The sequence below is a fragment of the Ruditapes philippinarum genome, unplaced genomic scaffold (genome assembly GCF_026571515.1).
Source record: "Ruditapes philippinarum isolate M1 unplaced genomic scaffold, ASM2657151v2 ctg1995_1_1_1_1, whole genome shotgun sequence".
Lineage (NCBI taxonomy): Eukaryota > Metazoa > Mollusca > Bivalvia > Venerida > Veneridae > Ruditapes > Ruditapes philippinarum.
Window position 1 is genome coordinate 1 of NW_026864844.1, and position 14,612 is coordinate 14,612.

The 14,612-nt window shown below is 30.1% G+C and overlaps 1 protein-coding gene across 1 annotated transcript; it reads right to left on the reverse strand.

The window, feature by feature from the left end:
• Window positions 1-2,404: 2,404 nt before the first annotated feature.
• On the reverse strand, window positions 2,405-14,612 carry LOC132727019 (fibrinogen alpha chain-like; the record flags this gene model as incomplete). Its single annotated transcript, XM_060712433.1, has 5 exons — window positions 14,606-14,612; window positions 6,858-7,028; window positions 5,164-5,297; window positions 4,482-4,578; window positions 2,405-2,584 (listed from the first exon to the last, which is right to left on the reverse strand). Coding segments are annotated over exons 1-5 (589 nt in total), but the record flags the coding sequence as incomplete, so codon positions are not given.

Sequence of the window (14,612 nt, forward strand, 5' to 3'; positions counted from 1 at the left end):
GGCCACACAATGCTTTTCTTCGTCTGTTATCTGTCTGGTAGAAGCTTAATATTTTGTGAAGAACTGAACAAATTTAGAATTTTCAGTGCTTTAAATTCTGGTTATCTCATGTTAATATACTAGTATACAAATGTCCGATGACTTTTGCAGACGAAAGAGTGTGTCAAGCAGGTGTCAAGTGCCGTGTGGCAGCCGTAAAAAGTTGCCCCGTACTTCACTTCAGTGTTGTTATATTTTCTGGTCCTTCGGGATCATTGATGCCAACACTATAAAGTGTTGAGAATTGAGTACCGCTCAAGCCGGTGCTAGGGGGCGTGAGGGATGTTGCACTTATTCATTATCCCTCATGTACAGACTCAATCAAACCGAGTCTGCAATTCTTATGTTATTTTGTTGTGATTAATGCTTCCGAGGGATCACTTTGTTTCCAGAATTTACCTGCTTAATAAGTTATTATTAACCACATCTAAATTAAATTGACGGGAAATTGCAATCCCAAGTTCGACAAATAACATTTGTCAATACGTTAACACAGACAATACGTTTTAAACAGTTTTATTTTCTAGAAGTAATAGATAATCGATATTAGTTCCCACACAACAATCATATCCAGATACAGACAGTTTAATTTTTTCTGTTTAATGAAGAAGCATACAATATACAATTTATTTACAGTTTTCACACAATACTTGTACACCATATGAACGACGAAAGAATATATTTGTCAACACATTTGATATAGAACCATACAAAATACAATTGCTTTACAAGTTTCACCATGCACCATAAAAGTATATATTTTTCTATGTATATAATATAGAAACATATATTGATATGCAATTGTTTTACACACAACAATTATGTACGATGAAAGTATATATTTTCTATGCATATAATGTAGAAGCATATAATATACAATTGTTTTACAATTTTCACACAACAATTATTCAACATGAAAGAATGTATTTGTCTAGGTATTTAACATAGAAGCATAAAATATAGTGACAATTGTTTTACAGTTTTTCACACTATACCTGTACATGATGAACAATGAAAGTATATAGCTGTGAGCACATTTGGTATAGAACTATATACAATACAATTGTATATTGGTCTTGGCGATTAACGTAGAACCATACAATATACAATTGTTTTTACAATTTTCAAATACCAATCATAAACGATGATAATATATATTAGATATAAACGATATAGCCATATTAAAAATCAATATTAATATGTGAAAACATGCAACAAGATACGTTTAATGGACTGATGAATAATAATGCATAATAAATGTCTAATGTATAAGATGTGGTATAAACTCTGGTAATGTCTAATGTATAAGATATGGTATAAACTCTGGTAGGATAAACTAACTTTTTCCTGTATTTCAGGTCTCCCTCAATGGGTTAAGACGCTTCAGCGATTTTTGTTGCCGATATTCGGTCATATTCCCAACTGACTATAGTTTATCGTTTTCCTAATCCACAGGAAAGAAATCCCATTTGAAAGTTACAAAATAAAAATATTAAATACGAAATTCTTAAATCTTTAAAAAATAAGGGGTTTCATCAATGTTACGATGCTTAAATGTTTAAATATATCATCCTAGACAGTAATTGTTTGCATTTATTTAATCACTCCAGAAGTCATGCATTTACCAAAACATCGCCGAAGTTCCGAATTCCATGGGTATGGTTCATGTTCCCAAAATCCAATTTCTTCTTCTTTTTTTTGCTTTTTTTATTTTTTTTTTAATTTCTTCTTTACACGTCAAAAGCTTATTTCATTTGTTTATCAATAAAACACATTTATTGTAGAAAACAAAATGTGTTGAATATAAAATATGACAATGCCTTCTGCTTTTTATTGAAAATAATTTTGATTATAAAAAATTATAACAGAACAAAAATACATTTAAACAAACAGAAAAAGTTTAATATAAAAACATTTTTAAATTTCGTTTTGTAACGTGATAACCTGATGAAAAATGATGAAATATTGTCTGGTGAGGATAATATTTCAACTGATTATATGATGTCACGTTTTTTATGATGCAACATAGTTATATTCGGTGACGTGATTTATTGTTGAAACGTGATAATATGCTGTCACGTGATAATATGCTGTCACGTGATAATATGCTGTCAGTGATTCTAAGTCATCAATCCGATAACTGACAATGTCAATGTCCTACACAGACTTCAATAAGACGTCTAAAAGTCATACAATTTCTGATGCAAAAACAAACCCCAATAATTACACAATTTGAGTACGATCAGAAAATTGTCCGAATTTATGAGCTCTGCATCTGATTACTTATCTTATTTTCTTCTCATCATCATTGATGACGTTTTTGATGTAAAATAGTTATCAAACTCATAATGCCAGTGTCCCTCACCTGAACTACTACCTGGCGTCAAATATTTTCCATTTAGATTGACAATAGTACAAGCGTGATACCACCAGGCTCCATGTCTTATTACGGCGCAGTTCCAATTAAATTGCACGTCAAGTTCACGGTCGTAAGTTGAAAATGGCATTTGATTATTATAAGCAAATTTGGAGTCTGCATCTAGGACTGAAACAACAATATTAATTAGTTCTAGCACTGTCATTGTCACACTACGTCAAGACAGTTTGCATGTTGACAAGGCCAATTTTCATAAACAACGAGTTACTATCCCCACAATCATTCAAAACACATCACATTCGGTTCATCACGGAGGTTATACAATTATAGAAACACGTACTAGTATATTATATCAGGCAAAATACAGCAACATTGAAATTTCAGTCAAGAATAGATTCTGCTGTAAACATAAAAAAATGGCAATCCGTTTATAATATTATTCCTTTTTATTGTGATATATGTCACACAAATTTGCTCTCATTTGTTTGCTTGGAATATGTAAAAATTAAAACTGTATAATCTATCTGTTTAAATGCGAATCAAATATTTGTTACAAATTATGTTAAGTCTTATTCTAAGTTTGAACAAATTAATTGGGTTTTCCTTATACTGTAACTGTCAACCGCTTACTTTGTATTGTATTGGAGCTTTTGTGATTTAATTAAGATACAACAAAACAAGTGAAAGTATAAAACAAGTATAAGATTTGAAGAAAGTTGTAATCAGCAGGTCTAAAAGTCTCACATACATGTGCATGACCCAATGTTTAGTTTATATTGTGTTTCTTCCGTTAACTTAAAGTCTTGACAAGTTTCATGTCCTGTTGTATTATCACGACCAGACGTCATGTCAAGACGACCCTCAGTAGAACCTTATTCCGCTAGTTCTTGTATGTACTTTAAACCTGTCAAAATGAAATGGAAGTACAAATCAGTCTTCAACAACACTTCATACAACAAAATTACCACCTGTTAAAGATCTTGTATGTTTTAATTAAGGTTGTTTCCACACTTACGAGAAATATATATATACAATTATGCTTCTAAAACAATTTTCGAACATCGAAAAATATTTAAAATATGTACTGCAAATATTTGTCCAAATTATATGTAATCATCAAATTATATGCATTCATTTCTCATTAAACAATTTGACTTTGACTTTATAGAAAATAAATTCCAAATTACATCGCTTTATTATTTTGAAATTTAAATTCGGTTTTATCTTTAAAAAATAATGCTTTTTGAACTTAAAATATTGATAAATCTTCATTTGAGCATTATGTTTATGATATAAAACCATAAAAATTGAGTTACAGGATATTTAAAATCATAGAAACACGAGGTTTTATTTATAGACATTAAATCTCACTCGGTTTGTCTTATGCATAACACTTCAACAACTTGTGTTTATCAATATAGTTCAACAACACACTCACTTCAGCAACGTATGTTTATAAATATCTTGACAAAGGGTGATCCATCGGAAGCATAACAAAACCAAATTACATGAAAATTGCAAATTCGGTTTGACTGAGTCTGTAGATCATGGATAATGAAAAAGTGGAACATCCCTCGGGTCTTCTAGCACCGGATTGAGGGATGCTAAATTTGCAATTCTTGTTAGTGCTGGAATCTTTGCTCCCGAAGGACCAGAAAAATATAACAAACATGAAGTGAAGTAAGGGGGATTTTTTACAGCTGCCGCACTGAACTTGACACCAGCTGTTGTGATGTATACAATCTGGAGAAAGCGTGATCCCTCGGGAGCAGTTATCCAAACAAACATAAACATTGGTGACTCGATTTGATTGAGTCAGTATATGACGGATAATCTCCATATTATGCTTGTAACAAATATCAGGTGTTTCATAATATTGCGCCCATTTTATTTTGTAGTACCCTTGGTGAATGATTAAAAGCATGACTGATAATAATGACACTGCTTTACCTGTGTACTGTAAGATGTTACGCAATACGATATAGTACATGTAATACTTTAAAGAATGTACTTCTTTAGTTTTAAAATGTCAATGCTACAAGAAATCAAAGCTTTTCTTACATACCTAGGTACAACTCACCACCAAGGTTCCCAAAGCCATTCTCATATTCTGTAAAATTGCGATAAATGATCACTGACCCGTCCATTCGCCTATGAAATATCTAGAAGAAATCCAAACAGGTTGAGCGCTTACAAACTATGTATATAATTATTACTTAAATGTGTGTCTGTTTAACGTCAGTTTATATAGCTAAGGGTTAAAGGTTACTTCAAAGTGAAAGATGGACTTAAGTCCTTAATCTTAGATTTGCTGTTTTGAATGAAACTTTTGTAGTTAAATATATGGTTATACACATTACACGCCTTTCAGTAGATAGTGAAATCATATTTCATAATTTCACAGTGAAATGATACAGTTTTTCCAGCAGCCAGACTGTATTTGAATATTGATGAAAAGAATGTATCATCAGTAAGTGGTAATATCGGAAAAAACAAACATATATCTCTTTGTTATTAATGGGCCCCATAGTGCGGCTGAGAATTGATATAAAAAAATTGATATTGAAGTCAATTTGGCACCAACTGAAAAATTGTTCGTAAAGACAGAAAGAAAAACGAATCATGAGTCAATTGTTAAGATGGAAATGTTTTTACAGTAAATATATTTCAGCAATTTATTACATGAGTATGTAAACCAGGAAAGAACAATTTGCTTATCAAACATCTAAATAAAAGAATTTACATACCGTCCAACCTCCGCCTTCGGTTTCCATGTCACAATTCACAGTCAGAATCTTCCCAGATTTCCATAGTTCTATCTTATATTGTCCACTTTCTGCCCCAGGGAATACATCGAGGGCTTCTTTACAATCACTTGGTACTAGGCAAAGAACAAAATACTTATTTGTAACAAGTTGGAATGATTCACACAAGTCTGGTCACCAATAATTCCATAAGTAGTGTAAATAAAAAACGAGTTATAAAAAGCGTGACGTATATCTAATTGATGTAATTTATATATATTTGACATGATATAAATTATACATGTTTGATAAATCTTGCCAAATCTAAGATATGTTTGACATGATAAGATATTTACCAAATGTCTGGTCTGAGATTATTGTGCGCAATCATTCAACGCAGTTCTATTAACACCGACTTTAATAAAAATAACTAGATGAAAATTTCCGGAGAAATAATATAAGAAACAGTGCCATAATCAAACATTATAATTTGACGGACATTGGCTTGTTGATGCGTTTAATACCTATTACAATTTTTCTTTATTTTCTTTGATAAATATTGCGACTTTGTTATGATTTTGCTATTTATAATTGCCAGAATATTCCAGAAAATTAACTATATAGTAAATGTGCAGTGGTTGATATAAATTTGCTTCCAAAATTTACATGTGAGTTGTTAAAAAAGTTTGAAGATAAGGTAATGGAGTAGGAATACATAAGTGACTTTCTTGCTCAAGTTTGTAGATATATGAAGCTGTATAAGCTGTATTAATTTTTTTTCTAACACTGAGCATTTGATAAAGACAACAGAAAAAAAAATGTCATCAAAGACTTTCATTAAATTCTGAAGCAATAACATATGTTTCAAATTGTATAAAAAGGGTAAAAACGAAAGAAAATAATTATTATCTAATTATTTTATTTCATTTTTATCTATCTAGATCTATTCATTTGCCTCTTTATCTATTCATTTGCCGTTTGAAAGATAATGTATGAATATTTTAATTCTAAAGCAATTATAGTGCCACTGTACCTACTTGTTTTGAAATATTATATTTCATTTTATTACATGCTTTTCGGTGGTTTATAGAAATATAACAGTGAAATTAAAACTGATAATTTCACTATTTTAAATGTGATTATTTCACTGGTTTGAATATTTGAGTCAGTGAAATACAAGCGTTCATAGTACTAATAACTTACTTTATCACGTGACGTCGTAAATGACGTCAAGTTGTATAATTATTTGGCGCCCATTTCATTTAGTACTAGGTTAAAATGTCTTTTTAAACGATTCTTTGCATATAATAAAAAGTAAATTTGCTTAGTTTGATGTAAGATCGAAATATATTTCACCTCGTGAACACCAAAAGTTCATATTTCACTCGTGGCTGCACCACTCGTGAAATATACCTTTTGGTGCTAACTCGGTGAAATATATTCCGATCTTACACTGACATAAACAAATATACTCTATATCAAAATAAAAATAACAACAATATCAATAGCTTGATAAATACACAAAAATATTGTCCGAGAGTCATCATCCAATCTGTCCTCTATTTTACTGTTTATATGCATAGTTTATGTTTTGAAAGATTTCCTCGCCAGTAAGGCAACTCTTACTCCACCGTCATGGCTAATTTTGAAAAAAAAAACTAAGATAAGAAAAGAACAATGATATTTAAATACGTTACATTTTGTACACGTTGCATGCTGCCATTTTCCCGAAGCCTCATATTTCACGTTTTGTTGACTGGGACCATACCCTTTGTCACATTTTACTAAAGCTACGTCGAGGAACTTGTTTTCGCCAGGTGCACTAATTTGCACTTTGCCATTTTCAATTTTCTGATCAAAATCACAAGCTGGAAATAATAATAAGAAAAAAAACGTATTATCTAAACTATCGTGATTACATTACAAAGGCCCATTTCTGAACGATCATTTTTACAAATATAATAACGATATGCATTAAAAGTGTTTTAGACATAAGTGGAGTTCCTTGAAAATTCAACATTTTCCCCAAAAAAATGATAATGAAAGCATGGGACACATTCTGTCCGAATAGGTAAATTATTTTTGAATAATTATTCAACACTTGGCGGCTATAACAAAAAGTCATTGTGTAACACTAACAAAAGCCTTTGAAATATTGCTATTTCCATTTAAATAGGTGCCAGTTCTCATTTTATAATGATCAATTTTTACCATACTTTTTAATGTTCCAATGTTAATTATTGATAATACAGTATCTGGTACCTTTCTGATGTCAAAATTAGTAGTCTATTATAGATGTTTGTTAAATCTCTTTTTTTACGTTCCAATGTTAATTATTGATAAAAGAGTGTCTGGTACTTTTCCGCTGTCAATAATGGTAGTCTATTTTAGATGATTATTAACTCGTTCAACCCTATACTCTTTAGAGTTCCAATGCTAATTATTTATAACAGAATATCAGGTACTATTCCACTTTCAATATTATTAGTGTACATTAAACTATTTCAGCTTTTAATCCCATACTGTTTTAAGTTCTAGCGTTAATTATTAATAATAGAGTATCAGGTACTTTTTCACTGTCAATATTGTCTATTTTAGATGTTTGGTTCAGATTTTTCACTGTTTCAGGTTGGCATGTCATTATAGAAAAAAGATTGGTGTACCTTTTTGTTCATTCGTACTTTTGTCATTTGACATAAAATAATTTATTCATAAATTCGAAATAGTAATACAAAAGAGAATATTCAAGTTCTTTAGAAACAGGATTTATTTTCATCGAGCGCTATGAAATACGATATAATTTCCATATCACAAGATGAAAACAAAATCCTGTTACTGTGTATTTTAGATTTTTAAGTATTCAAGTATCCCTTTACTAATGAGAATGGTATATTTATATCTGTTTAAAAGTTTTAACCAGAAAAGAACAGAATATAATGAACCTTTAATTATCTTCCTTAAAAAAAAAAACTGATACATTAGTCAAATGTTCATACATTATATTACTTTTACAATTGCAGTGATCATGGCGATAGTATGAAATAAAACTCAATCAAGATAGAAAAATATAAATGCAGAACATTTATATTTTTACCATTCTTGTTACTAACAAGTATATTTATAACAAATTTATCTTAACTGTTTTGAAACTAGATGATGCTGATTGAAACTGATTTAGACAGTCATTTGCAGAAGATAAATTATCATTGAATATAATAAAGTTAATACAAAGTTACAAATGACAGGTTATTTTTTCTAACAAAAACAGATATTTTGTTTAACATTTTACACTGAAGTGTCTTCAACCTTAGTATTTATCAGAATACAACTATTCTGTCAGCCAGTTTATATAAGCCATGGAGCTTTAATAAGTTTTAATTTTATCAAAAATCTGTAATGGTCGGCTATGTCTCTACCATTGCCTACTTCATGACTGTGTATGGACATTTCCTTTCAACTACGTCTGTTGGTATCACTAGTTGGTTACTAATCTGATGGTGAACACTCCAAAATAAATCAAGAGCCATGACAAGTACTCAAGATTCAACCATGAAATCACATAGCTGCATATAAAGAAAAATCATCATGAGTTGAAAGGAATAATAAGTCAGCTTTAAATTTCAATCATTTTCATATCTTAATTAAGTATTGTCATTCAAAATAGAAATTAATGTTGAAAAGGAAGAAACACTTCTTGGTGTCCTAGTTTATATACATTGTAGATTTGTTTTGACAGCTGATCTTTAGAAACAAATATGATAGTGACTAAGTACTTTTAACCATTTTCTGAACATGTTTTAATTAAAAAAATGTCCCACTTACTTGAGAAAGATACTTTAATCAGCATTTAACGTAAATAAGCCACATATACCAAACTGTTTGTTTATTTAGCTACACTGTAATTATTTACAAAAACGAGAACATTATGTAATACAAGAATATTTATTTTTTCATTAATATAGTCTTAAGTTATATTTCTTACCAAAACGATATTGCAGCAGTTTTTTCATGTCATGCTTGTGCATCGGATACTGACGTCTTTCACCTCATCACTGTCCTCAGTCTAAATATCAACACGAGCAAAATATTTCATTAAATTTTATGACAATTTAAATTGGTTATACAACTTGACTGTAAATGCTTTATAAAGATAATAATAATCATCATAAATAATATTTTCAGTTAGAAAAAAATATATTCAACTAAAACACACTGATAATCTTTTTTGAAACGTTCTATCCGAAATATGCGCTGTCCGTAATTTCTAAACATTATACTTCTGATAGATCATCAGGTCGCGTTAAAGAAAATTGATAAAATCATATTCACCAGTCTGAAGTCAGATGCGAATGAAGTTGTATCAAATAACATATTTATTAGTTTTACATGGAAATTAAAATATTACAACATAAACTGAATTCGAAATGACACACCCGCCTGAAGATTATACGAAGTGTCTTTCATTGATACTTGTTCACAAGATGAAACCATTTGCATTCGGTAACCTAAGTTTGACGCCTTTGACTCCAATATTTATGTATATAGATCGAACATATTACCTTAACGTGGATCATAGTGTTTGCCATACGATGAGTTGTATAATTCCCATTTGAGGTCTATGATATTAAACGACCAAGATGTTGCCAGAAGACATCCGAATACAGCCGCATGTGTCATCTTCAAATTAACATAACGTATGTAATCATATGTTGATGATTAATCCTTTTAAAGGCATGTTTCACTCTTCATACAATAGGTTAAGGGCAATATTGCAATTACAATATATTGTAAAATCACAATATCTAAATACTAGTTCATCCAGTTTAACAGTCCCATTTTTTTGTTCTTTTATAATTATCATATATCTTCAATTTGATGAATTGTCTCACATTTCAATCTGGAAATCTAGGCACATCATTAATACCAATTCAGTAGATAAAGATTTTAAAATTACACACTGACATTACAGTTTGTATTTACTCAATATAACAATGTTCATTTAGATTAAACCTTTTTAACGTTCTGTAATAAAATATTGTCTTGATTACCCATTTTATGATAATACTGCATGTACATTATAAAATATAATTCTTATGTATTTACAGAACTTTTAGATAAGATAATATATGAGAAAAACAGCAACAAAAAAACAAACAAATAACATTAAATCAAAAATTACCTTTAATTTCCGGGTTAACCTATTTAACACGTGTTAGCTATGTACTTTCAGCTTTTAGCATGAGATATAGCTACATATGTTTTTCAAATCTTAAATACAAGGTTAATATTTATACGCCGGCAGTAGAATTTTTGTTAAAGTCAGTAATTGAAGTTAAACAACTTGTGAAATATGTAAACAGTATAAAACGTAAGTAAGTCCCAAATCTAATGCAGGAGAAAAGGAATTCTAACTTCCTTTGATCTTGCATAGTTACGTGTTGTTGCGTTCATACATGAAAATGTTATGTACACGAGGTCACAAGAATTGCAATGTGTGTATATCATGAACAAAAGTTCGTAGAACACGAAATATCCCCTTCATACATTCTCTGAGTGACCTTTGACCTACTGATTTTAAAATCAATAGGGGTCATCTGTGAATGATGATCAACTTCCCCACAAACTTTAATGATCATAGGACAAAAGTTGGATTTTTAAAATTTAATATACTGTACATTTCTTTCATCGCCATTAAACATCATACACGTGGGATTAACGCGTGATTATTGTCGATTTAAGTGGGTGTGAAAATGTTATGACAACACGTGTTTGCACGTAAATAATCAAGCAGGATAATCTACATGGCTATACAATGACAATGTTGTTGAATTGTGATAATATATTTTGAAATAGTAGTATGTTTTCTCTGAAAATCGGGGCATAATGATCTTTATAATACATTAATATTTGTACAAGATATATAAATGTAACGTATTTATACTGTACTTTCTTCAAACTGCAATATTAATATTAAAGTCTATGAGTATATAGCTTAATTATATAACGGGGGAGGAACTGTTACACGAGGGATGACATTCTTATGATAACTTGTCATGGAGTTCTTGTGATAACTGTCACGGAGTTCGAATTTTAAAGATGAAAATTGCCATGTTTGACGAATGTTTTGCAGTATATACAATTATTTTCCACCGAACTTCGTGGCAGTTAACACAAGAACTCCTTGACAGGTTATCATAAGAACTCCATCCTTCGTGTAACAGTTCCTCCCCCGTGTATATACTGATATTCGTTCATAATTAAAAAACAAAAAAACAAAAAATAAAAAAATAAATGACAATTCTCGCGAGACTCATTCACGCGAGATTAGGCTAAAACAAAATGGTTTTGTGGTTCCAGTAACTTGACCAACCCTATATTTCCGCACCTAACCTTTTTTATTTTATTGAAAAAATGGAACATCCTATAGTGTTTCTGACATACAGTTAAATTTCAATAAAATACTTATCAAAAAAGAAAAAGTTTTTCCGACCTACCTAACCTTTTGTATTTCAGAATGTTACCAGATCCTCAAGATCATTTTGTTTTGGCCTTATGACGTCAAACACAGGCCAATTTTCCCCGTGGAATTTTTATCTCATGTATACCATATCACACGCCGGCCATAAGGCCGGCGTGTTACAAAGATCTTCAGACCAGGAATTGATATTTGATACTTTTTATGTTAGGTCTGGTTTTGCGGCACACCAATAGAATTTAAATCATAAGGTGCCGAAACAGGAAAAATGATTTAGACTAGCCTCGGGTGTTGCAAACTGAAAGTATCACCAGGGATCAAAACCTTCTCACCTGCTGGAGCTAATTAAGAGATCGTGAAGTTCGTGAAGATAAATTTAATTAAATTCAATATTTTATTTGGCATTAAACTACATATAGCATTTAGCCAATATATATATATAGGTACAGAGTAAGACATTTTTACAAAATATTGTTGATAATACAAAAAATGTTTTCAGAGAAGTTATTAACAATAAATCTTCATGAGATTTTTCATTAACAATAAGAGATATATACTTAATGCTGAAATAAATTATTTTTGCCTAATCTATAAATATGTATACAAATACAGTCATACAATATGTATTCAAATAATAATTATGTTATTTACGGTATGTCTTTATGTAGATCTCACAATTAAAAGTTAATCAGTGTTTCTTACTTTAAGTGAAAAATATAAATAGCTTGGCAAATTATTAAGTTCTTTTTCATTTTAAGATGACATTTAAGTTTCCATTTTTTGAAGTGTAGGCCAACGGCAAAAATATGGTTTCAAAAATTTCTTACGAAGGTTATAATATCTTGGACAAACGAGTAAAAATGGAATTCATTTTCGATGACATGCATATTGCATTGTTTACATTGGAACTCCATTGTTCCTACCACTTGCAATTTCTAGATTATGTAATGATAACCGAAATTGCATCAGGTGTACTCTGTATTTATATATACTTACACGATTTAAGTACTTTTCAAGTTCGAGGTCGTACTTATACATACTGTGTGTTTGTAATCTACTTGAATTATTTATTTCTGAATACCAAGTTTGTTTATATTTATCTAATATGTATTCATTACAATTTGAAATGATATATTGATTTCGTTTTGCTATAGCCATAGAAAGGGAAAACATATTTCGTCAAGTATTTTTTTTATATGATATGGCCATTTTTTTCCGTTATACGATATGTTATTATTGACATGTTATTTCATTACATTAAACATTTTTCTTATTTATGAATTATCTTCTGAGCTCAAAATGTTTAAAAAATATTTTATCCTTATAATTTTGCGTTGTATTCTCATCGGATACCGTCACAGTTTGACGTAGAGACCAGATAGATTAGCTAATTTTTAACGCTAAGTGTCGTTCTTAAAAATTTACTATGTATGCGCTCAATATGTTTACCCTCGTTGTTACCTTATTTCGGCGCCATAATTTAGAATTGATCTCACCAAAAGAATAAAATAGTTTACATTTGTCCTGTGTAGATAGGTCTATTTGATTAAAAACAACAAAGTAATTATGTACAGCAAATAACGAATGTTGAGCAAGCTTCTTTTGTGTACTATTGATGTGACCGTTTTTGAATAAAGTAATTCCTAGACATTTGAATGATGTCACTACTTTAAGTAGAATACTATTAAAAAGAAAAGTTTATGTAGTATGACGACCTTGTTCGAAAATCACGGTTATTGTTTTGTTAGTGTTAACCTTTAAATTCCAACTATTGCAATAATCTGAAATTCATTTAGTAATGAATGTAGCGTTTCCGGCGAAGGAGTATGAACAATTTTATTTCATCGACAGTAAAAATGTCGCAAATATTATTGTCAAAACTGGTAAACATATAATTTACAAAGAATAAAAATCATAGACAAGAGCTGTGATCTCCCTGTTTTGCGCTGATGTTTGATCCAAAAACAACAAGTTTTTGAAATATAAATGATCTTCCTTACCTCTCAAAACATTTTTTTAAAATCTATGAATGCACAGTAAAGCATTTTACGAGAGCACAATGTCTTATTAATAATAGTTTGTAGAAGAAAAATACAGTTGACTGTTGATATTCCCTTCGAATCCATATAGCATGTATTGATTATCAATGATTTTGTTTTATTTGGTACACCATTTTGTTGACGATTTAATAAGACTTGAGAATATATTTATAAGTGTTATCCCTCTGTATTTTAGCTTCATTAATGTCCCCTCCCTTGAAAATTGGTACTATGATTCCTGACCCAAAGGATGTTGGGATTTCTAAAGATTCAAAAAATCTGTTTAATAATGTATGATTATCTGTGAAATAAATGGAAATGAGTGTTTGCATATTTCCGCGATCAGTTTATCAGTGCCACTACTTTTATTATCATTTTGTGAATAGATCGCTTCTTTTATTTTTGACAGAATTATTTTACAATCAGGGTCTTTGTCATAATAACCACTGAGTTCCCCATCGATCAAAGTGTATTATCTGAACAATATTAACTTTTGAAAAAAATAATAAGTCATCAATATCGTTAAGAAAGAATTTCTGCAGTTGGCTGAGATAAAGAGTATTGTTCTTTAATTCTTTTCCGAAATTGAGGAGGCTCAGATTTGCTTAAAATATTAAGATTGGTTTCTCTTTTTAATTATACGAGTTGTATACGTTTGATCTTGTTATAATTGATTTTGCATTAGCAAACTCTTGTCTAACGTGAATTCGTTAAATTGAATTCGTATAATTGAATTCGTGAAGTTGTTTTAAATTTATGAATTCAAGAACTTGAAATTGTGAATTCGTGAAATTGAAATTTTGAATTTATGACGTTGAAATCGTGAATTCGTGGAGATGAAATCTTGAATTAGTGAAGATGAAATCATAATTTGGTGAAGATGAAAACGTGAATTCTAGACGTTAAAAACGTGAGTTCATGATGTTCAAACCTGACAT